A 22,415-nucleotide genomic window follows, 5' to 3' on the forward strand; every position below is an offset into this window, starting at 1 on the left:
CTGCATTTTAGTTTGATATTAATAGTTGCTCTAATTCTTTTTCCTCACAGCATGTTATGGAAAGCAACCATTGTACTCACTAGAGGAGTATCAGTTCAGTATCGCTACTTCAAAGGGTGCTTTTTAGAACCAAAGGTATGTTTTCTTTATCTAGTTTCCAGTGTCTTTAACAGACTTAATCCTTTCAAAAGCAACGAATTTTAAGTTTGGAAACATTTAAAATAATACAAGTTTGTTTTGATCAAATAAGGACAACAGAACTCTAGAGTAATAATATTTTAGTGCTAAAAAGCAAGGATGTAGCCCTTCAGATGCAGACAGTGTCTGCAGTGGAATGTTTAAAAGACTACTAGTAAGTATACTCTGCAGTATTCTTGTTAAGAAATTGGTTTTAAGGATAAACGAGTGTTCGCAGTAGCTGTGCTTTTTCTGTAACTTTTGTAATCCTGCTAGTAACCAGTTAAAAGGGTTTTCTTTTTGTTTCATTTTTTAATCCTTATGTGGTATCAATACATTTGAAGGAGTGTATAGCCAGCTTTAAGTAATTATTTTAAAAAATTATTTCACGACAGCCATCTCTTAGTGGCTGCATTGTTTTAACTCCTTTCAAAACTGAAGTCATTCCTCTTAGATTTTTTTCAACCATGATGTTGATAGATAGGATCTTTTCTGAAGGCCTTTGGAGTATCTGTTTAATCTGCTTGCTCACAATGATTTATTATTTTGGGATTGTTTTCATATTTAGAAAAGGAAAAAAGTTGATTCTTTCCCTCTTATTTTAAAGATGCTTATTTCCTGAAAGGATTCTTTTCCTTCAGATTTTTATCTTTGAGCACACTTGGGCTGCATATGAGCAGGGATTTAGGCAGGAGTCTAGGAAGCAAAACATGGATTAAACTGTTTTAAAAATTTTATTTCCCTTTGGGATCACTGAATACTTGTTACTTGTGAAAAATGCAAGCAGCCACTGTTCATTCTCTTAGCCACCATTGTAGAAAAGAAAAAACTGACAAAGCCACTTCAGCTGTCTTTTGCACCTATTACGTTTCTTATTCCAAGAATATATTGTAAATACTCAGTAATTAAATTTCATTATGGTTGATCGTTGTGTTGGCTTATCTTGACAATAGTCTCATTTTAATGACTTAAGGAAGATCATTTGTTTGGCATAAGGGTTAATGCATTGTGGCAGGTTTTCAATATAAATTGAACAGTTGTGCAGCAATAAGTAGGTCCTAGCACTCATGACATTGAAAATTTTTTTGAGGATCCTGGTATATGAAATTTGTAATTTGTGAAGTCAACCTAATTTGGGCATTTGGACAAGAAAAATCATGAGTCCTTTGGGCATAATTTTCTAAAGTAAGACTATTGTCAACATAGATCAAATTAAGCCAACCTACAGTATTTTCCCTCCTCATTGAAAATGTAACCAAAAGCAGCAAATCAGTCCAAACTGCCTTTCTGAAAAAAATTGGCGAGAAGTCTGCTTACAGTAAAAAACAAGTTTTTCCCCTTGTAATACTTGCAAAAGTTTACAGTATGTGTTGGTGAGTGTGTTTCTTTAAGTAGGTGCTCTGTATCGTGTACACATGTACCGTGTGATGCAGGGGCTGCCATGGTAAGTATGTTTTTCATGGACTAGAGTAAATAGCTACATAAAATCCCATGCATATAGCTAGAGGGTTTTTTTTTCCACGTGCCAGCTTAAAGTGACACTTCTTTTCTTTTAAAAGTAGGTGGCGCTTTTTAAATGAAACATAATTTTAAATAGAAATAATTATGAAACTTTGTCTCATGTGCATTGTCAAATGATAAAACTAATGTACAAAGAATCTGAAGTTGTAAAGTGTAAAATATTGAAATATATATTTTATGAAAATAAAGAATGCTAGGAAAGCAAAGTAATTTTGAAACATTGAAAAGCTGAAATGAGTAGTAGTTAAGATTAATTTTGCTGGGTCAAAAGTTTTAGAGGAGGTAGTCTACCCAAGCATTTTTAGAGCCTAAGCTAAAAATCTGTGGTCTTGTCACTTGGCCTTCATATTTCAGTTTTCTTATCTATAAAATGAAGGGCTTGGACTATAGATTTCTTAGGTCCCTTTCATTGCTAAAATTTTATTGCAAATAAAATTTTACCATTCATATTTTCTCTTCCATTTTTGCTCTTCCTGGCATATTCTTTGTAGTTTAGAAAAGTCTTGAAGTCCTTTTTCTCTCAACTCTCCATAGCTACCTATTGTCTTTGTAGAATTAGAATGAGGTGTTAATATGTTGAATTTTAAAATAATTTTATAGGTGACAAATCAAAATACTGTCTTGAACATAGCAAACAAAGGTTGTAGATATTCTTGGAATGAAGACACAGGTGTGAGTCTGCAGATGGTCCATTAATTTCACATCTTCCCCGGAGATAATTTTTCAATGAACATTTATGTAAACATTTTTTAAATCTATGCTCGTCCTGCCAGAATTAGTGATATAACCTGATACTGAAATGTTAGCCAATTTTTAATAATGTTGTCTGTGATTTTGCCTTCATTTAAATGGAAATAGCTCTTTATTTTTTGGTAACTTCTCTGTTTCTAATTTTTATAGGTCTTCACATTCACTCATAATTAGATTCATTACAAACCCTTACTTTGTTCTTAATCTCCCTTGATTTTTGTTTAAATCCTTTAGCAAAAGAATCAATCATCTGTGATAGGCACATAGAATAGCCTAGGTTCTTATTTTGTACAGTGGTTTTCTTAATAAAATTCTTCTGGAATTTTAGCTGTTAACTTCAGACTTGAGCCATCTCATAGATGTTTGCCTCGCTTTCTTCCTCTCACGCTTATCCTAAGTGACCATTTTTTTATTGGTCTTATAAAAAATTAGATTTTTAGTAAGTGTCCTCTTGCCATCATAGATAAAAACTTCTCAGAGCCCCTTTTACATGTACCCTTTTTTCCCCCATGAAAATATGGAAAGACAACAACAGTCAATAACATTTTAGAAGTTTACAATACATTTTCATGGGGTGATAATTTTGCTACATGGTTTGTTCAGAACAAAACAGACCAAAAACCTCAGTCTATGTGTTTTTTCTCTCAATGCTTAATGCAGCAGAGTGATGTCTGTCACTATTTAAGAAAACAGTCATTATGCTTTTTTTTCTTTGTAGAAATATATTATTTTTATTAATATGCTCATTTGGAAACATTTCAGCAATCATTTGATTTAATATATGCTAAATTATGAAACAACTATCAGTACTATTAATGGAATAATGTCTTGGACTGATAATGTTATTTTTTCTTCAAAGATCAAAGCACTTGACTCCAAAGTACTTAAAATTGTGGCAGCCTTTTATAGAATGGCACTGTTCTTTTTTTCTAAGATCTTGAAGAATGAGTTTATTAATTATATTTAGCATATTAAAAAAGGATTGCATGTTTTGAAGTCATTCCTGAGATTTTAATTTACCAGTGCTCAGGGCTTAAATCGTTTTTAAGAAGTTCAGTAAGCTGAAATTTAAGATCACCTTCTAAAGTTTAATAAAGTTGTCGTAACAATTTTGAAAGTTCACTGCATTTTAAAGCTTGGTGAATTTTTGTTCTATATTGTAACACTTTGTTGTACCAACAAACATGGATTTGTAGTGTGAACTCTTGTTTACACAATTAGAAGTCCTCTGAAATCAGCTCTTTGGACTACTCCTCAAATGCTCTATTCTGTTCAAGCCTAGGTGGTTTTTTGCAGTGAATAGTGGATTTGCTACTGAAGCAGATGAGGGTGGAGTTATTAAGATATTACTAAAATATGTTTTCTACCAAATATTTTATCTACAGGGCATTCTTACATGATTAAATGTAGATAATGTAGTCAGCACTTTGTAAAATTCCCCTGACACCTGAATTGATAAGAAAACAAAAACCAAACTTTCCTTTCTTCTGTCTACTTCTTATCCCTGCTGATATTTAATAATATGTGCCTGGCACCCTTTGAAATCACTTTTGGTCAGTAACTTAATAAAAATGTAGATCTGTACCATCTTTGTAGCAAAGGGGATTTTTTTGGTGTGCAGGGGACATGAGAGGAACGGGGGAAGGGTATAGGTTAGATCTCTCTGGTTACTGTCTATGGCTAAGAAATGTTCCTTTTTTAATGTATATATTTACATCTTTAGAGGATCAGAAACTTTGATGTTAAAAAAACATTTGAAAGAATGTAACAGGGAAAAGTCATAGTAAAAAACATCTAGCAGATGTGGGATTAAATGTATCTCTCCTTTTTTTTTTTTTTTTTTTTGTGTAAAGGAAATTCGCTATATTTAAGATGAGGAATTTCACATTAAAAAAATGTTAGGAACGTCTGCCGAGTCTACCAATTCATAGTGAATGCTTAAAACAAGGAGGTGTTCAGCTAGAGAAAATGAGGATTTGCTTATATTATCCCAGGGTCAGTGATTTGAATGAATATCTAATGCTCTTTTTAGTTTTCAAAGTTCAAAAATTTGCAAGTTTTAAAAAAGATTTCAACCTCTGGTTATTTTGAAATAACAGAACATCTCTTGCATTTAATTACTTAATGTGCCTAATTGGTCTGGTCTCATACTCATTTGTTACCATTTGGCACATTTATTATTAATCAATATTGAAACCATGTAAAATGATAGAGTACCTAATGCCATCTAAAGGGTACAATATATAGAGAGAAGTTTATATATTTTGCACTTTTTAAGAGTATATAACATATGCCTAGAAAAGGGCTTGAATATTATATATGAAAATATCAGCGATTATCCCTAAGTGATGTGATCATGAATGATTTTTGTTTTCTTTTTGCTTCTTTGTATTTTATTAAATGTCTTCTGAAGATGTGAAGAGAAATGTAAAATACCTTGTAAAGTTATGCTTTGAAATTTTACTTCTAAAATGTGTATTAGGAGTTTTATTTTGGCACATAAATTTAGTCAAGTTTTTTTTTAAAGATTCTATTTATTTATTCATAAGAGACACAGAGGCAGAGACATAGGAAGAGGGAGGAGAAGCAGGCTCCATGCAGAGAGCCTGATGCGGGACTCGATCCTGGGACTCCAGGATCATGCCCTGAGCCAAAGGCTCAATCGCTGAGCCACCCAAGCGTCCCAGTCAATTTTTTTTTTTTTTTTTAATAATTAAAGTAAAATTAGGAAGCATTGAGTAAGTACTTTAGTCCTTTAGGTGTATGTAGGAAATCTTTGTTGATAGTTTATTTTTGTTTTTAAATTGCTGTAGACGTTAACACATAAAGTTTTATTTTCCCTTTTAGTAAGAGAATTGATAACAGAAAACAGTATTAGACCTTTTCTCACTGTATGAGTTTTATAAACAGTAAGGTATAAAGAGTAAAACTAGATGTTCCCTTTTTGTCAAACTTATCCTTCAAATTTACTCATGCACATATCCTTTTTTTAAGGGTTTTCCAGTGCTTTTCAGAAACATTGATTACTATGATACAAGAAATATGTTCTTCCTGTTATTAACTATAACAAAGAACTTTGTTATGCTCTCTAGTTCCTTGAGTAACTTAGGATCATTGATCTTGAAGTATTTGTGCCTACTATTCCTACTTCATAGAGTTTAGGCTTTTTCCCCAAACACTTGGAGAATTACTTGAGATACTTTATTCAGTAATACCTCATTGACTGCTGATATAATCAAGCATAAAGTGTATTTGGTGTTAGCTTTAACTTAGGACAGAACATCAGCTAAAGGTTAAAATCTTTTTAGTACTGTAGGCAGATTTAAGGATGGGTTTAAGATGATTTTATGTGCCAATTTCATCTCATTTTTCTCTGTTTACTGCCTCACCATCATTTTCTTCTAGCACTCATCGTGTTTTGTGACCTGGTACATTCCTGATTTTTGGCATATAATATTGATAAATAACAGATGAATCTTTTGGTTTCATATTTAGTATAAGACTTAGGCCACAAACATCTAATGGAGTCATGGGTAGAAAATAAGATATAAGAAATTATTGCAGACGTTTAACTTTTAAATTGCAGACTATCGGTGGTCCATGCCAAGTCATAGTTCACAAGTGGGAGACTCATCTACAACCACGATCAATAACCCCTTTAGGTATGGGCATTAACTGCATCTGTTTGAGGCATATGCATAAAGTTACTAATATGCTGCACAATGGCTTAGTGGGATTTAATAAATTTTTATTCTAAAGTATAAAGTCAATGCATTGTCAGTACTGCAAATTTCACTTAGCATATCATGGATCTTTTGAAACTAAACAGTTCTTAATTGCTTTCTTTATAAACTTTGTTAGAAATGCTTGCCAAGTTTATTTGGGGGGGATTTGATTAATTTATTGTGGAATATTTTCATTTGGAGTAGTTACAAAGTTTGTAAAATAACCTTCTTAACTGAGCATCCATGGCTTTATTTGATTACTTGCTCAGAGAGCTGAGGACATTTGAGGAAAGAATTAATCCAAAACAAAGATTCTTAAAATTTTGACTTTAATAGTAAGAGCAATAGAAAAAGTTATCCTATTCTGTGTTTTTTGTTTTTTTGTTTTTTTAGCTAGTAAATACTTGAATAAACTTGTATGAATGCATTCAAATTTCTTGGTTGTAGCAGACATATTTTTCTCTTGATTTACTTAAATACTTGCTGGCTGTGTTAAGATTGATACTCAGTTGCTTTTGTTTTTGTTTTTGTTTTTTTCACTGAAACATCATTCAGTTTTCTTGTGCCTAAAAATGGTATTTCTCTTCATACAAGTATTTTTGAATTTCCTTTTCCATACTGAGATTAAAATTTGAAGTTCATTTCCTATATATAAATTACCCACTTGGATTCATCTGTAAATTGACTCAGTGCTGAGAACTGTATCTTCTAGTTTCTAGAGAAAATTAGAATTTAAAGATTAGAATTTAAATGGCTTGCTAGTAGCTATCTTAGAAAGTAGTGAGAGAACCTGCTTTAACCTGTGGCAAGAACATATCTTTTTTAAACAGATATTTCATTCCATCCTCTTTATTGGATTTTCTTTTTTTATGTTTTAATACATTTCTAATAGTATATTTAGAATTTTCATGATAGTGTACTCTAGAATTATAATAGTCCCATACTGAGGTTGTAAATTATTAGGTATTAAACATTTAAAAAATAATTTGTATTTGGAAGCTCATTACAGTTAAATATATTTTCTTACTGTGAGAAATGGGATGTTTGTTTCTGGTCTTTTAAAAATTAATTTTATACTTTTGGAAAACATAACTTCTAAACTTAAGAGCTGCGTGAAATCTACCAAGAATCTTTACTGGGAATTCTCACAGTTATTTTGACAAATATTTCAGACTTAGGTTTAAAGTTAAACTGGGAAAGGAAGTAGCAGGGAAGATAATTAGTGTTTTACTCAAGAGGGTGGGGCTTATCAGCTTTTCTTACGTAGCTGAACTCCTGTTCGAAGGGATTGTACTAGCATTTACTCTTTTGGTAGTTCCTCACAGCTCTGTACATACAGGTAAGTTTGTGCTGTTTGTAAAGCTTGTAGCTGGCTATAGAGAATAGTTGGGATTCTAGGAGAATTACGTTTTAAGTTCAGAATATGCACTTCATAAGAATAAGCATTTTAATTGTGCCAAGACCTTTGGTTTAAAAAATCAACCAGAAGATATTGTTGTCCAGCAGCCTGTCTCAGAAACTGGTGGGTGTAGACATTTATTCCAGTGCCTCTAGAGCACCTGAGGATTTTCTCTCCCTTCTTGTAACACTACAAATCATCACCAAGTTTGTAAGAACTTTTACTGTTTGATAACCTGCTCAAAAGGGAATTCTTGATTGAGGGCTACAATAAATATGCTTATTCACTTTGGGCTGCTTTAAAATTTTAGATTTCATATTTAAAAAATCCTTAAGGTGGGTAATTTCTCAGTTCATTCTGTATACATCATGAATTTTAACTAGGTTTTTTTATTTTCCTTCAATTCTAGAAAGTGAAATTATTATTGACGATGGACAATTTGGAATCCACAGTAAGTGAGACTGAGTTTTGACAATCTTTACTGATAGAATTGGGATGTTACCTTACATTTGATTAGAAACAGCACAGGGAAATATGACATAGTGTGATACTGAAAATAGAGACTAGATCCAAGGAACAAGTACATTTCTTTTTAAATAATAGTTTGTAATATAATTCTTAAGCTTTAAAATTGTATCCTTTTGTTTTTTTATTTGATGACTTCAGGTGAATGACTTAATATACTTAAGTATTATACTTAACTGTTAACATATCATTTTTTCACACTTATATTTAGTATTAATGTTTCTAAACATTCTGAACTCTTAAGCTAAGTTTGTGCATTTTGTGCATATATGCATTTACAGTAAAATCTAGGTTAAACAGATGTTCCAGTAATTCTCCTGAGACTTTAACATTAATTTACAGTAGAATAGACAATTCTTCTGAATATGTTGAAAATGTCATGCATTCATTATGTTTTTCTACTTCACTAAATAATTTTTTCTGTGGATTCAAGTTGTCTTCAGTGACTGTAGTTCTCACAGTATAATAGCGTTATCAAGCTAAACTGAATTCTTAGTTTAGATCCTATACTATAGAAATCAAAGATACAAAGAGGGTGAGCAGAATGTGTGCTTACATTGTGAACCGGCAATAAATTGCTGATGGCTAGGTTGCATATGTTTATGTACTTGAAAAATGTACATGCTTTTGCAGTATTTGGATAGAAATTTTAACTTTTCCTTAATTTTATTTGGGGTTATTTATATTACATATAAGGTACTTGCATAGCTTTAGTTTCAGTGTTTTATAGTCTTGTCCTCTTTATCTTTTAAAAAATGATATTTATGCTACCTGTTTGGATGGAGGAGTAGCTTTCTCATGTCCTTAACTGTAAGGCATGACGTGTCCCTCTATTGTAGGTTAATATCTATGTGTAGTTACAACTACAGGCATTTCTTTCCTTTTTTAGTTCTCTTAAACTTGGCTTCAGTTAGCTCTTAGGATAGAAAACCATCTCACCAACTTTGTCCATTTCTGAGAACAGTTTAAAGTTAGGAGAGGATAGTGGTTTCTCTTTATTTTTAAAATTTGGTAGCTACTAAACATTTTAAAGTTATACCTAAGAGAAAAGCTTCTGGGTTTTTTTTTAAGTCCTTTTGATAAAATTGGGTATAAACAGTTGACAGCTCTCTGGTATTTATGATAATTTTATGACATCTGTTAGCAGGAAACTTCAAGTTAAATAATGCTAACACAGTGTTATCACAGTCATGCAATTTATTTATGGCAGAATTTATAAATGCAAGCATACAAAATTGATTCACAGTTTTGTTCTTACCTTCTCATGTCTCAGGCTGCAGCTCTAGTGGTAGAACTAGTTTTAGCTGAATAGCTCATGTAATACTTTGGAAGTGTGATAGTGATCCCCCATGAAACAGCTGCTATGTTAGAGCCTGTGAGGAATGTATTCTTTCAGGAATAGATTGGTATTACTTCAATAATAGATTCAATAAGAATATTTTAATATACTTAAGTTGTTAAATATGACTAATTGTTAACATTTAACTTTTCCCCCGTACTTCGTATAAAAGTTTTTTTAGTGATAAATTTAAGACTACCTGTGTGTTTGCTTTGTAGAGAAGTTCCAGTGATATATATAAACTGAGTGTATTAAAATGTGAACATGAACTAGAATTGTCATAGGTTTGTTGTACTTAACAAATTGTTTCAAAAAGTATGTATAATAATTACTGTTTGTTGTATTTACTCTGCCAGATGGTGTTGAAACTTTGGATTCTGGATGGTTGACATGTCAGACTGAAATAAGATTGCGTTTGCATTATTCTGAAAAACCTCCTGTCTCAATAACAAAGAAGAAATTAAAAAAATCTAGATTTAGGTATGACCATGTGTGTTTGTCATTTAGGCTGTTTATTTTTACTAATGTTGTAGATTTCTGACCTATTTGGTTTTTAGCCTTTAAGTGTATAAACTAAGAATATAGCACACTTACAGATAATGTTACATTTTCTAATTGAAGGGTCTTGTGGGAATAAACAGCTTCCCTAACGCAGATTGTTATAAACATGCTTCTCATAGTATTAATTGCTAAATTTGAAATCAGAAAATTTTGTTTCTATATAGGTAAGTGATTTTCAAGCATATATATCTTTGCAGTTTCTGCCGTTCAAGTTTCTTTTTTTTTTTTTTTTTTAAGGATTTTATTTATTTATTTGAGAGAGTGAGCCTGCGTGAGCACAGGCACAAGCTAGAGGAGGAGCAGGAGAGGGACAAGCAGACTCTGTGCTGAGCTCACAGCCCGATGACCCTGAGATCATGACCTGAGCAGAAACCAAGAGTTGGACACTTAACCAGCTGAGCCACATACATGCCCCCATTTAAAATTTCTTAGTGTAGCAATAGTTTGTTTTAAAATTGATATTGACAGAAATGAATTTGTGCTAAATGAGGGGATGGTGTAAACAGAAAAATATGATTATTAGAAATATCCTTTAGTGTTCTAAACTCCTTGTGGCTTGAAAATGAAAACTTTTTCATGAAGAAAGGTAGCAGTGATCACAGCAGTTCCAGATTAGTTTCTTCTTACTCCTGTATTAAGGATAGATGTCAAGCTTTGTGTAAATAGCTACATAGGGAGTAACTTTATTTTTCTGTAATGTCATCATACATACCTTTAAGTGAGCTGGCTTCTCAGTGACCCAGGCAACGCTATCATTTTGAGTTTTTATATCTTAAGGACTGAGAGTTGTGAGTTCTGGTATATAATGCATCCTTCTCTGAAATAATGTTAGCTGAGTTGCAGCGGCCATTTTCAGCAACTGAAGTAATTAATAATACAATACTGTCTTCATAACAAAACTTACAAGATACTGAAGTTTATAACCCATAAATGTTTTGTAATAACTTCTTAAATACTGTAGTGTTTACCCCAGTCATAAAAAAGGGAAAGTGTGGGTAGCACTTTACAGTCTTTTGCTTTGGCTATTCTATTCTGAGAGGAAACAAAAGGTTTTGGGTGTACCTTGTCTTTGTACATAGCATTTCTAGGCCTTTCGCATAAGTAACTGAATCTTTTAGACTTTTTTAAAAGCTTATTTTAATTTTATTTTTTTTTTGAGTGAGAGAGAGAGAGAGGAGCGCCCTTTTCCCCAGCTAGGAGGGAGGGGGGAACAGAGGGGCAGCCTGGGTGACTCAGTCAGCTAAGTGTCCAACTTTAGAGTTTGGCTCATCATGTATTGATCTCAGGGTGATGGGTCTGGTCCCGCTCTGGGGGCAGTGCATGCTTACTTAACATAATTGAATCTTGTATTTACATGTGAAAAGAAGCAAATAAATTGTATTACAGCTATAAAGTATCTTTTTAGAATAAGACCCTGAAATAAGGATAACTGTAAAAGATAAACATGATGGTTGGTTGGGTTTATGAGAATTTTCTTCTTTTCTTGATTTTAGTTAAGAAATTAATAGATAATTAATGGTTGGTGTTCTGCTTACAAATTTCTGAGTGTAAATGCATACTGAGTATCATTCTTGCTTATGTAGAAGTTGTTTTGAGTCTTAGTATATATTATTGTGTTAACCAGGCTTAAATTGGAATAATTTTGTATAACCATACTTTGCTTTGATAGGCTCTACAAATTAAGTAACTGATTCCTACTGAAATAATTGTTTATAGGATGCCTTTCTGGCTCAGTCTGAAGATCACAATTCTTGATCTCAGGATTGTGACTTTGAGCTCCACTTTGGATGTAGAGATTACTGAAAAAATAATAATAATAAACTTTAGTTAAAAAATTGTATAACTAGGGATCTCTGGGTGGCGCAGAGGTTTGGCGCCTGCCTTTGGCCCAGGGCGCGATCCTGGAGACCCGGGATCGAATCCCACATCGGGCTCCCGGTGCATGGAGCCTGCTTCTCTCTCACTGTGACTATCATAAATAAATAAAAATTAAAAAAAAAAAAAATTGTATAACTAGAAATTTGTGTTCTGGCCACCTTTTCCTTCCAAATTTGTATTAGTGATAAACATTCATGGGGTAGGAAATAAATTTATCTGCAAGAATATCAGGACTTTAAAAACTTTGCAACAGCTTATATGTTTTATTTTTTAATTTTTTTTTAAAGATCTATTTATTTATGATAGACCTAGAGAGAGAAGCAGGCTCCATGCCCGGAGCCTGACATGGGACTCAATCCCAGGACTCCAGGATCGCGCCCTGGGCCAAAGGCAGGTGCTAAACCACTGAGCCACCCAGGGATCCCCCAGCTTATGTGTTTTAAATAAAATACTAGACATGCTGTTCTATTCCATTATCAGCAAGTTTTATTTTTAATTTTTTCATTACCACCAGGGTTTAACACAAGTTTTTCTTTCATTTGACTCTCAGTAAGTGGAAAGCACTGTCTCATTATGATAGATTATAACCTTTATAGAGCTGTTTGAAGAAAACCTTTTTTTTTTTTCTAAGATTTTGTTTATTTATTCATGAGAGACAGGCACAGGCAGAGGGAGAAGCAGGCTCCATGCAGAGAGCCCCATGTGGGACTTGATCCCGGGCATCCCTAAATGACTAAAACTTTTTCATTGATCTCTTTAAACTTGAATTTTTGTTTGTTTTGTAAATGCACATTCTGTTAGAATAGTTATTTTTATCTTCGTGCTTTTCTTGTGTCCCAATTGTGGTCTCTTTTCATGTATCCTGGTAGAGGGTGTTCCTTCAGACTCATTAGTAGAATCAGTATTGATCCAGAACTATTCTTTTTTTTTTTTATTTTACTTTTTTATTTTTTTAAGTATTTTATTTATTTGAGAGAGAGATGGGGAAGGGTGAGCACGTATGCGCATGTGAGAGTGGGGTGGTGGGGCAGAGGGAGAGGAAGAAGCAAACTCCTGGCTGAGCAGGGAGCCTGCTTCAGGGCTCCATCCCAGGACCCTGAGATCATGGCCTGAATGAAGGCAGACGCTTAACTGACTGAGGCATGCAGGCATTCCGTTTGTTTCATTTTAAAAGTACATACATGTAAAAAGTGTACATGCATATAAATAAATGTTTAATACAATAATTTCTTTAATAATGTACTTTTCAGAGTATCTGGGCTCACTGTGGTAAGGTAGAAGAAAGGGGGAGAAAATTTTTTTTTTAAAGATTTTATCTGAAAAAAAAAAAAAAAAGATTTTATCTATCTGGAATGCCTGGGTGGCTCAGCGGTTTGGCATCTGCCTTCGGCCCAGGGCGTGATCCTGGAGTGCCGGGATCGAGTCCCACATCAGCCTCCCTGAGGTGAGCCTGCTTCTCCCTCTGTTTATGTCTCTGCCTCTCCCTCTCTCTCTCTCTCTGTCTCTCATGAATAAATAAATAAATAAAATCTTTAAAAAAAAGATTTTATTTATCCATTCATGAGAGACATAGAGAGGTAGAGACATAGGCAGAGGAAGGAGAAGCAGACTTCATGCAGAAGCCTGATGAGGGATTCGATTCCAGAACCCTGAGCCGAAGGCAGACGCTCAACCACTGAGCCACCCAGGCATCCCAAAAAATTTTAATTTATAGCCTCCAACTTTAGTCTTTTAATATATACTAACAATATGGCTCAATTTTGTGCTTGTTTGACACGTATAGTCCTTTGTGAGACTTTTCAAAAGAAGTTGTAAGATAGCCAGTTACAAATGAGATAATAGTAAATACTTCTATAGATTCATTTTTTAAAAAAGAATTACTGAAAACAACCTTAAGCGTAATGAGCATTTATCTTGTTTTACTTCTTTGCAGAAATACGTAGATAAAAACATCAGTATTTTATAAAACATAACTAATGCCTTAGTTGGTATTATGTGTGTAGTCTTATATAATACTGTATTTTTGTTACTTGAAGAATTAGCATATTCAGGAAGCACTTCTAAATTTAGCATTAACGTAACATTTGTATGATTTTTCCTTTTGTTCCATGTTTTTGCATTCATTATTTTTTCCATTTGTGTAGAGTAAAGCTGACACTAGAGGGCTTGGAAGAGGATGACGATGATAGGGTGTCTCCCACCGTTCTTCACAAAATGTCCAACAGCCTAGAGATATCCTTAATAAGCGACAATGAGTTCAAATGCAGGCATTCACAGCCAGAGTGTGGGTATGGCTTACAGCCCGATCGTTGGACAGAGTACAGCATACAGACAATGGAACCAGATAACCTGGAATTAATATTTGATTTTTTTGAGGTGAGTAATTACTGCACAGAAGGAGTTGAGAAAGAGTGCAGGCATGGAAAAAAAATTTTTTTTTAAATGCAGGCATGGGCTTATTTTTATGTTTTGATTTTTGTTTTAGTCTGTGTATAAATCCATGATTCATACATCTTTATAGATGTTTATTCTCCTATACATTTTAGCAGCCTTAGAAAACTTGGGAGTTGATAGACTCAAGTACTATAAAAAAAAATTTCAGCTGAGTTGATGTATTATATCAAGATCAGATGTCTTGATGTCTGTACCCGTTCTTTTTTTTTTTACGATTTTTTTAAAAAAATTTTATAACCAGTATGAAGCTTGAACTCACAACCCCAAGATGAAGAGTTTTGTACTCTACCAACTGAGCCAGGAGCCTCCAAGGATAAATAGAGGAAAGATCAGATTGTTTAACTATTGGTGGGCAACCCAGTGTAACTAACATCATTGAGTCCTCCTCATGACTGAAGTTTGTGGTTTATTGAGGCATTTTATTATAAGAAATCCTAACAGCAGACTCATTTTTACAACTTTACTTGATACATATTTGTAGTAAAAAAGGGTTGCTATGGAAACTGTGCTGGGTTATTCAGAATCTGCTGCCAGCTTTCCAGAGCTGGGACTCTTACACTAAACTCTTCTTCACAAGTCATGCTGGGTCCCTGGCCAAGGTCCTTGCTTTATTGTACCCAGCTAGTGGTCATGTGTACTGCTTTCCCTCGACTCTTGCTCTTTGGCACTTCCACTCCCATTTCCATTAGATTAGAGCACCTAGCCACAGTTTTGTGAAAATAGCATCATACAGAATGGATTTAAATCCACAAGTAACATTTGTTAACTTTTTAAAATCATTATAGTATTTGAATTGTTTAATTTGATGAAGCCTTTATGCAATAGCCTTTACAACTGGCTTTTTGGCTACTTTGTAGGAAATTGAAAGTGTTTCCCTCTAAAAAAAACTGTAACAAAGGATTTTATTTTTAAAAAACCTGTCATTCAATCTTACCCAAGTAAAGACCTCTGTGGGACTATATTCTAAAAATGTGAGGTTTTGGTTGAATATTTCCTTATATCTTAAGGAACTACCTTTTTTTTTTTTTTTTTTTTTTTTTTTTTTTTTTAAGATTTTATTCATTCATTGACAGAGGCACAGACATAGATAGAGGGAGAAGCAGGCTCCCTGTGGGGAGCCTGATGTAGGACTGAATCCCACGACCCTAGGATCACGACCTGAACCAAAGGCAGATGCTCAACCACTGAGCTACTCTGGTGCCCCAAGCAACTGCCTTTTATTTTTTATTTTTATTTTTTTAAAGATTTTATTTATTTATTCATGAGAGAGAGAGAGAGAGAGAGAGAGAGAGGCAGAGATACAGGCTCCATGCAGGGAGCCCAACGCGGGACTCGATCGCAGGTCTCCAGGATCAGGCCCTGGGCTAAAGGTGGCGCTAAACCACTGAGCCACCCGGGCTGCCCCGCAGCTACCTTTTAATACTCTTTTCAAATGCCCTAACTTCCTTTTCATTTGCTTAGCAATTTTGAAAGTACTATTTTATTTATAGAACAGGCTAATAAAATATCCAGTGTAATATCCAAGTGAGTATTCAGCTTCCTAGAGAGTTAACTATCCCTTTGTCATCTGTGTGGATGCACTTTTAGAGAATACAGTACACATTTGCAGCTCACTACAGGTGTTTGTTAGCCTTTGAATATAAAAATACTTAGAAAATTTGTCAGTTTTAAATTCATCTGATACATGTTAGAGGATCAGTAGTGCCAATCAACAGAATTATGACTAATAAAGTATCCTATAAAATCTTAAAATATATACTAAAAGAAAAGGTATCTTTTTATTTATTTTTTTACAAAGAATCTATCTAAATTACTGGAATATGAATTTGATTCATATTATTGATCTTCCTTAGATTCTGAATTAATTTTAAGGGAGTATTTTTGAGTGGAAAATACTGAAGTATAAGAATTTGGATTATTTTAAACCTCATTTTTCATTTCAGGAAGATCTCAGTGAACATGTAGTTCAGGGTGATGCCCTTCCTGGACATGTAGGGACAGCATGCCTCTTATCATCCACCATTGCTGAGAGTGGGAAGAGCGCTGGAATTCTCACTCTTCCCATCATGAGCAGAAATTCCAGAAAAACAATAGGCAAAGTGAGAGGTAAGCCAGGAGAAGCAGAGTGACCCTTTACAAATGAACAAGGGTTAGGTTCAAATGTTAGTTTCAAATTGAGCTTTTGAGAATGGGGTGTTAAGTTAATAATTTGTTTTTAGAATGTTTACTATGATAACAATAAGGGACATCTGTGAAATTTTCTGGAAGCTTTACTTTGAATCAGTTTTGACTTGTGATTTATTTTCTGTTTGATAGAGATTGATAAACTTGAGTGGCATTTAAATGTAATACCATTTCATTGTTCACCATGGCCCTTTTAATCAGGTTTATCTTTGTTTCTCCTCTCTTTTTTTCCTTGAAAGTTGACTATATAATTATTAAGCCATTACCAGGATACAATTGTGACATGAAGTCTTCATTTTCCAAGTATTGGAAGCCAAGAACACCATTGGATGTTGGACATCGAGGTGCAGGGAATTCTACAACAACTGCTCAGTGGGTTGAATATTTGAGTGGTATTAGCATTTGGTAGCTCATGCATGTTAAGGTTCCATTGGTTTGGCCCACTAAAGGTCAAAGGATCTTTTATTATTGACTGGGATTTAATGTAGTTCAGTGATTGGGGTTCCCAATTAAAATTAAGTAGAGACTAACTCTTTTGTAAGACTCTGGTCAGTCTCTAATATCTACTGAACTGATGCCAAGAGGGACATTAAAAGAGATAGCCAGGAAGGAAAGCTTGATTGATGCAGGGGAGGCACCCTGAACCTCAGTATATGTGTTATGGTCCCAACTTTTGGCATGCTCCCCTCTCTGGGTCTTGGTTTCCTCACCCATTTTTGATATCGTTTCCATACTGGTGTCCTGCTTGTTGTCATTCAGCCTTTTTTAGTTCCTCTGGTCTGCCATCATCTGAGACACCGTTGCAAGGAGCAAGTCTCTTGTGTCTCTTCTATTTCATGCCATTGCAAAAGATTGTTTTCCTTGACTGATCACCTCACTTGGGGGGAGGTATGTGTGGGTGTGGGATTTATTTGTATTATGCTTGTAAATACCTATAATCATTAGAACTTGCATTTTATTCCGTAATGCATATACTCACCAAGTGATGGTCAGTCTTAATTTGGGGATGGCAGAAGTAGCTTCAGAATAGGTAATATTGAACTGCTTTCATTGTTATAATTGGCTTTTTAAATTTAAGATTTTATTTATTTGTTTATTTGAGAGAGAGGGAGAGAGTGAGCACGAGTGGGGGAGGGATGGAGAGAGAGGGACAAGTAGACTCCCTGTCAAGCACAGAACTCGACTCAGGGCTCAGTCCCAGGACCCTGAGATCCTGACCTGAGCCGAAGTCAGGATTTTCTTAGTGACTGAGCCACGCAGGTGCCCCAGTTGGCCCCCTCTTTATTACATTTGTTTTCTTTATCTTTTCTATAGTGGATGATAACTATATATATTTCTTTTTCAGGCTTGCTAAAGTTCAAGAAAATACTATTGCTTCTTTAAGAAATGCTGCTAGTCATGTAAGTGATCCTCTTTTTTTAAAGATTTTGGGACTGTTGGTCCAAGGGTGGCAAAGTAGAGAAATGTGGGCCTGGGGAGTCTTTTCCATTAATAGCTTATAAAAGTTAAGTAGGTCAAAATGCATGCTTCTTCTGAATATGATTCTAAGTGACAAGAAAGTATCTCTGAGCATTTGATTTTAGATTCTTGGTGGAGATTGGGATGAAAACTATAGAATCATTAGCATTTTTGTTTGAGATTACAAATTTTGAGTGATTGGGGCAAGAAGAACACTCCCAATTAAGCATTGGTTTTCATTAACTGAATATTTTCCTCATTCAGATACTTTGGAAATAATGCTTATGGAAGGATTTGATGGTGGTTTTATGTAACTTAAGTCAGTCTATATCTTGCATACCAACTTGATTATGTTAAATTTCTTAATTCCTTTTATCCATTTATAAAAGGTTAGAGTCCATTTTTTAGTTTTTAGTTTTTTTCAGCAACTTGACTTGACATTTTTAATCAAGAATCTGAGATTCCCCTGTCTCCCCCTGCTGCCTTGTACCTGACTGAAAAACCTCATGCTCCATAGTTGTTTTTTTTTTTTTTTTTTTTAATATTTTATTTATTTATTAGGGGGCGGGGAGGGGGCAGAGACACAGGCAGAGAGAGAAGCAGGCTCCACGCAGGGAGCCCAACGTGGGACTTGATCCTGGGTCTCTAGGATCACACCCCAGGCTGCAGGCGGCGCTAAACCGCTGCACCACCAGGGCTGCCCTCATGCTCCATAGTTAAACTAGGGAAAAAATGAAGGAACAGCTCTTTTTTTTTTTTTTTTTTTCCTATTTTTTTCCGCAGTGTCCTCCACATGCCTTAAACTTAGTTCAACAAGTAAACTTGATTAGTGTGATGTTTAGCTTTATAATTTATATGAGCAAACATCTAGTCTAAGACATACTTTTTCTGTTATTTCAGCATTGCTAAAATTGGTAAGGATTTTACAGCTTTTTTTTTTTTAAGATTTTATTTCATGAGGCACAGAGAAAGAGAGGCAGAGACTTAGGCAGAAGGAGAGGGAAGCTCCATCTAAGGAGCCCGATGTGGGATTCAATCCCGGGACTCTGGGATCACTCCCTGAGCCGAAGACAGATGCTCAACTGCTGAGCCTCCCAGGCATCCTATTTTACAACTTTCTAAGCCTTGCATCATGGTGTCATGGGCAGCATTTTTTCCCCTTTTAGTGGTATATAAAGCATCTTATAACTCATGACATCTTACATTAATTAGTGTTTAAAAATATTAATAGCACATACTTTTGTCTTTGTGTTGGAAGGATAATATTAAATCTATGAGTATATTGGACTCTGGTTCAGTATTTGGAACCAATTTTAGTTCATTGTAGCTAACTATTCTAAACATTGTCTTATTAGGTGTAAACATGAAGATCCTGTTAAGGAACTTTCAGTGTCTCCATGCCTTTTTTTTTTTTTTTTTTTTTTTTTTTTTTTAAGAGTGGGACAGAGGGAGAGGGAGAGAGAGAATCTTAGGTAGGATCCACACCCAACGCAGAGCCTAATATGGGGTTTGATCTCACAACCTGAGCTGAACACAAAAGTCGGTTGCTAAACTGAGCCACCTAGGTGCCACTCTGCTTTTTGAGAGAGCATTTCATTAAGCTTTTGTTCTTCCGTGTTCTGTTGAGATCCTTAAAACTCATGGATCACATTTTAGAATACTATATGCTAGTTTTTAATGGCTTGTTTGTTTTAATGTTAAAACCTGTCCTTGAAAGAGGTTCTGGTATGTTACTGGCTTCTTTTTTTTTTTAAGGTTTTTTTTTTTTTTAATATTTTATTTTTTTATTTATTCATGAAAGACAGGGAGGCAGAGAGAGACAGGCAGAGGGAGAAGCAGGCTCCATGCAGGGATCCCAATGCGGGACTCAGTCCCGGGTCTCCAGGATCACACCCTGGGCTGAAGGCGGTGCTAAACCGCTGAGCCACCCGGGCTGCCCTACTGGCTTATTTCTTAAAGCTCACACTTGGATTTTGGAATTAAGTTTTATCTCTCGGTAAAATTATCTTCCTAAACGGTGGTGATCATGTAAAGTTCAACGTTTAAACTAAGCTATAATTTGTTTAATTATTATTGCTATTTAAGGATGTTAGGGTTTGTTCTTAGTAGAAATGCTTTGTGTTATTTGTCCTGTTTTTAGCACTATAGGGAGCTAAACTTATTTCCTGCTTCAGAAGTCATCAAGGAAATGGGCTTCTTGGATACTAGTCTATGGTCACATGTGCTCACAAAATTAGATTCCCCCCTCCCCACCAAAAGTTCAGGAAGGGCTGGAAGCGTATCATCCGTCTTGACACAAGCATTTCTCTGGTCTGCAGTAACATATAGATTCTTAGATCTTGTTTCCTTTGATCCCAACCGGCTTTCTTTCAGTGAAGGCACACCTTTGTGGGTCATTTATGTTCTCAGCTTTATTTGGATTAATATCTATGTCAGAATGGGTTTGACTTAGAAAAATGCTTCCTTAACTTACTCTTGTCATTCTCCCTCCCATTGAAGCTTCTTAAAGAGATGGGGCTCATGTGACACTACTCTTGACCTCCCCTGCCCTTGCTGCTTCTGTCTCCTCACAGTCCTCATCCTTTTCTCTTTACTCCACTTGTGGGATTTTGCCAAGGGAGGCTGGAAGGTATGCTGCTTGAGTGCACCAGGGTGCAGAGCTGAGGCACTCCAGCTTCTTCTTTTCCCTGCTCATCTTGGAGGGTCATCTGTCTGGCTTTGGCCCTCTGCACCCAGTTCCTGGGAGGCTCCATTTCTGCTGATAGCAGTAGCAGAGGTGACAGGCTGGCCACTGCCACAGAGTATTCCTGGGGTGTGTTTGGGTGGATAGTTGCCCTTGTTTTTCAGCAGGGAAGAGCAATTCTTAAAATTGTTGTAAGTGAAGAAATTACCTCTTAGAAAAAGCTTGCAGCATAACATTAATTCATGAGGAAGTTCTTCGTTTTGTGTACAGATCTGTGGATTTATTGTGAACAGTAAATTTCTTATATCCTTGTAGTTTTAGATGTATTGTGGGCCAGACAATGCTTTTCAAATACTTGTTTCCTTTATTTCTGTTAGGGTGCAGCCTTTGTAGAATTTGATGTACATCTTTCAAAAGATTTTGTGCCTGTGGTGTATCATGATCTCACCTGTTGTTTGACAATGAAAAAGGTATGTTGAAATTCCTTCATTTTATTTTATGTTATTTTACTTAATTTTTAAGAGAGGGAGATGGGGAGGGGCAGATGGAGATGGAGAAAGAACTTTTTTTTTTTCTTTTTTTTTTTTTTTACATTTTATTTATTTATGAGAGACACACAGAAAGAGACAGAAAGAGGCAGAGACAGAGGCAGAGGGAGAAGCAGGCTCCACTCAGGGAGCCTGATGTGAGACTCGATCCTGGGATTACAGGATCAGGCCCTGGGCTAAAGGCGGCACTAAACCACTGAGCCACCCGGGCTGCCCTGGAGAAAGAATGTTAAGCTGGCTCCATGCCTAGGGCAAAGGCTGACATGGGGCTTGATCTCAGAACCCTGAGGTCATGACCTGAGCCGAAATCAAGTCAGAGGCTAAACCTAGTGAGCCACTCTGATGTCCCCCAATTCCTTAATTTTTAAAGTCTTACAGTTGGGGATAGGTTTAAACACTAGGAAGTTTGTTTTTACATATGTGTATTGTTATTTATTAGAGTTGATCAGTTCATGTTTTTTGGTCAATTACTGCCAATTCATTCCTTTGTCAAGTTCTTGCAACATTGAGAGAGTGGGGAAACAGGAGTAATAAAGTAGGGTCTCTGTATTGCTGAATTTGCTTTCTTCTGTTCTCTGACAAAAGGACATTCCAGGTGGCTTCTGTATCAGTTTGCTGCTGTTCTGTATTGAAGCAAGAGAGAAAGCTATCATAGTATCTGTTTTCTAGGCTCCCTTCTATTTCTAGCTCAAGGTTTTCCTCAAATTAATAGATTAGTATGATTTGACCAAAATGAGAAGAGCCACAGTAGAAAAGGACTTTGGAGCTGGATAGTGAAGTAAGGGGAATTTAAGAGGACAGAGGCTCGAGGCAAGGGGAGTAGTAGCGTGGCCAAAGGTACGGTATGTATGGTAAGCCTGGACAGGAGTAGAGAATGGCACAACGGAGAAGAAAGACCAGAAGGAGATTTGAAAATGCATGTAGTTTCTTGGAAATTATTATAATTGTTGTGCAAACGTCATTATGATAATTGCAGAGTGTTTAACCTTTACTATACAAATTCACAAAGTGATTTCTTAAGGACCTAAGCTAGGAGGATTTGTTTGGTATTTTCTATAAAACTGCTGGGTAGTCATTTTCCTTTGAGATGATTTAAAGTTAAGGCAGTTTGCTAACAAGTATGACATTCTACCAGACGCGAGTGTTGTGGTATACATACACGGCGAGGTACTTTTATCTGCCTGCTTGTGGATTTGAGTAAGTCATGGGGCTT

General features: G+C 35.2%; 1 protein-coding gene across 2 annotated transcripts in view; it reads left to right on the forward strand.

The window, feature by feature from the left end:
- The window catches only part of GPCPD1 (glycerophosphocholine phosphodiesterase 1), a 54,517-nt gene that overhangs the window by 12,870 nt on the left and 19,232 nt on the right, over positions 1 to 22,415 (forward strand). For both annotated transcript variants that reach the window (XM_077872298.1, XM_077872297.1), the window contains exons 4-12: positions 51 to 135; positions 6,035 to 6,110; positions 7,982 to 8,023; positions 9,793 to 9,916; positions 14,020 to 14,251; positions 16,273 to 16,435; positions 16,753 to 16,885; positions 17,859 to 17,913; positions 21,032 to 21,124. In XM_077872298.1, the coding sequence (XP_077728424.1) occupies positions 51 to 135; positions 6,035 to 6,110; positions 7,982 to 8,023; positions 9,793 to 9,916; positions 14,020 to 14,251; positions 16,273 to 16,435; positions 16,753 to 16,885; positions 17,859 to 17,913; positions 21,032 to 21,124 (1,003 nt within the window). The remainder of the gene's footprint in view (positions 1 to 50; positions 136 to 6,034; positions 6,111 to 7,981; positions 8,024 to 9,792; positions 9,917 to 14,019; positions 14,252 to 16,272; positions 16,436 to 16,752; positions 16,886 to 17,858; positions 17,914 to 21,031; positions 21,125 to 22,415) is intronic.

This window comes from Canis aureus, chromosome 26 (assembly GCF_053574225.1).
Source record: "Canis aureus isolate CA01 chromosome 26, VMU_Caureus_v.1.0, whole genome shotgun sequence".
In the NCBI taxonomy this organism is placed as follows: Eukaryota; Metazoa; Chordata; class Mammalia; order Carnivora; family Canidae; genus Canis; species Canis aureus.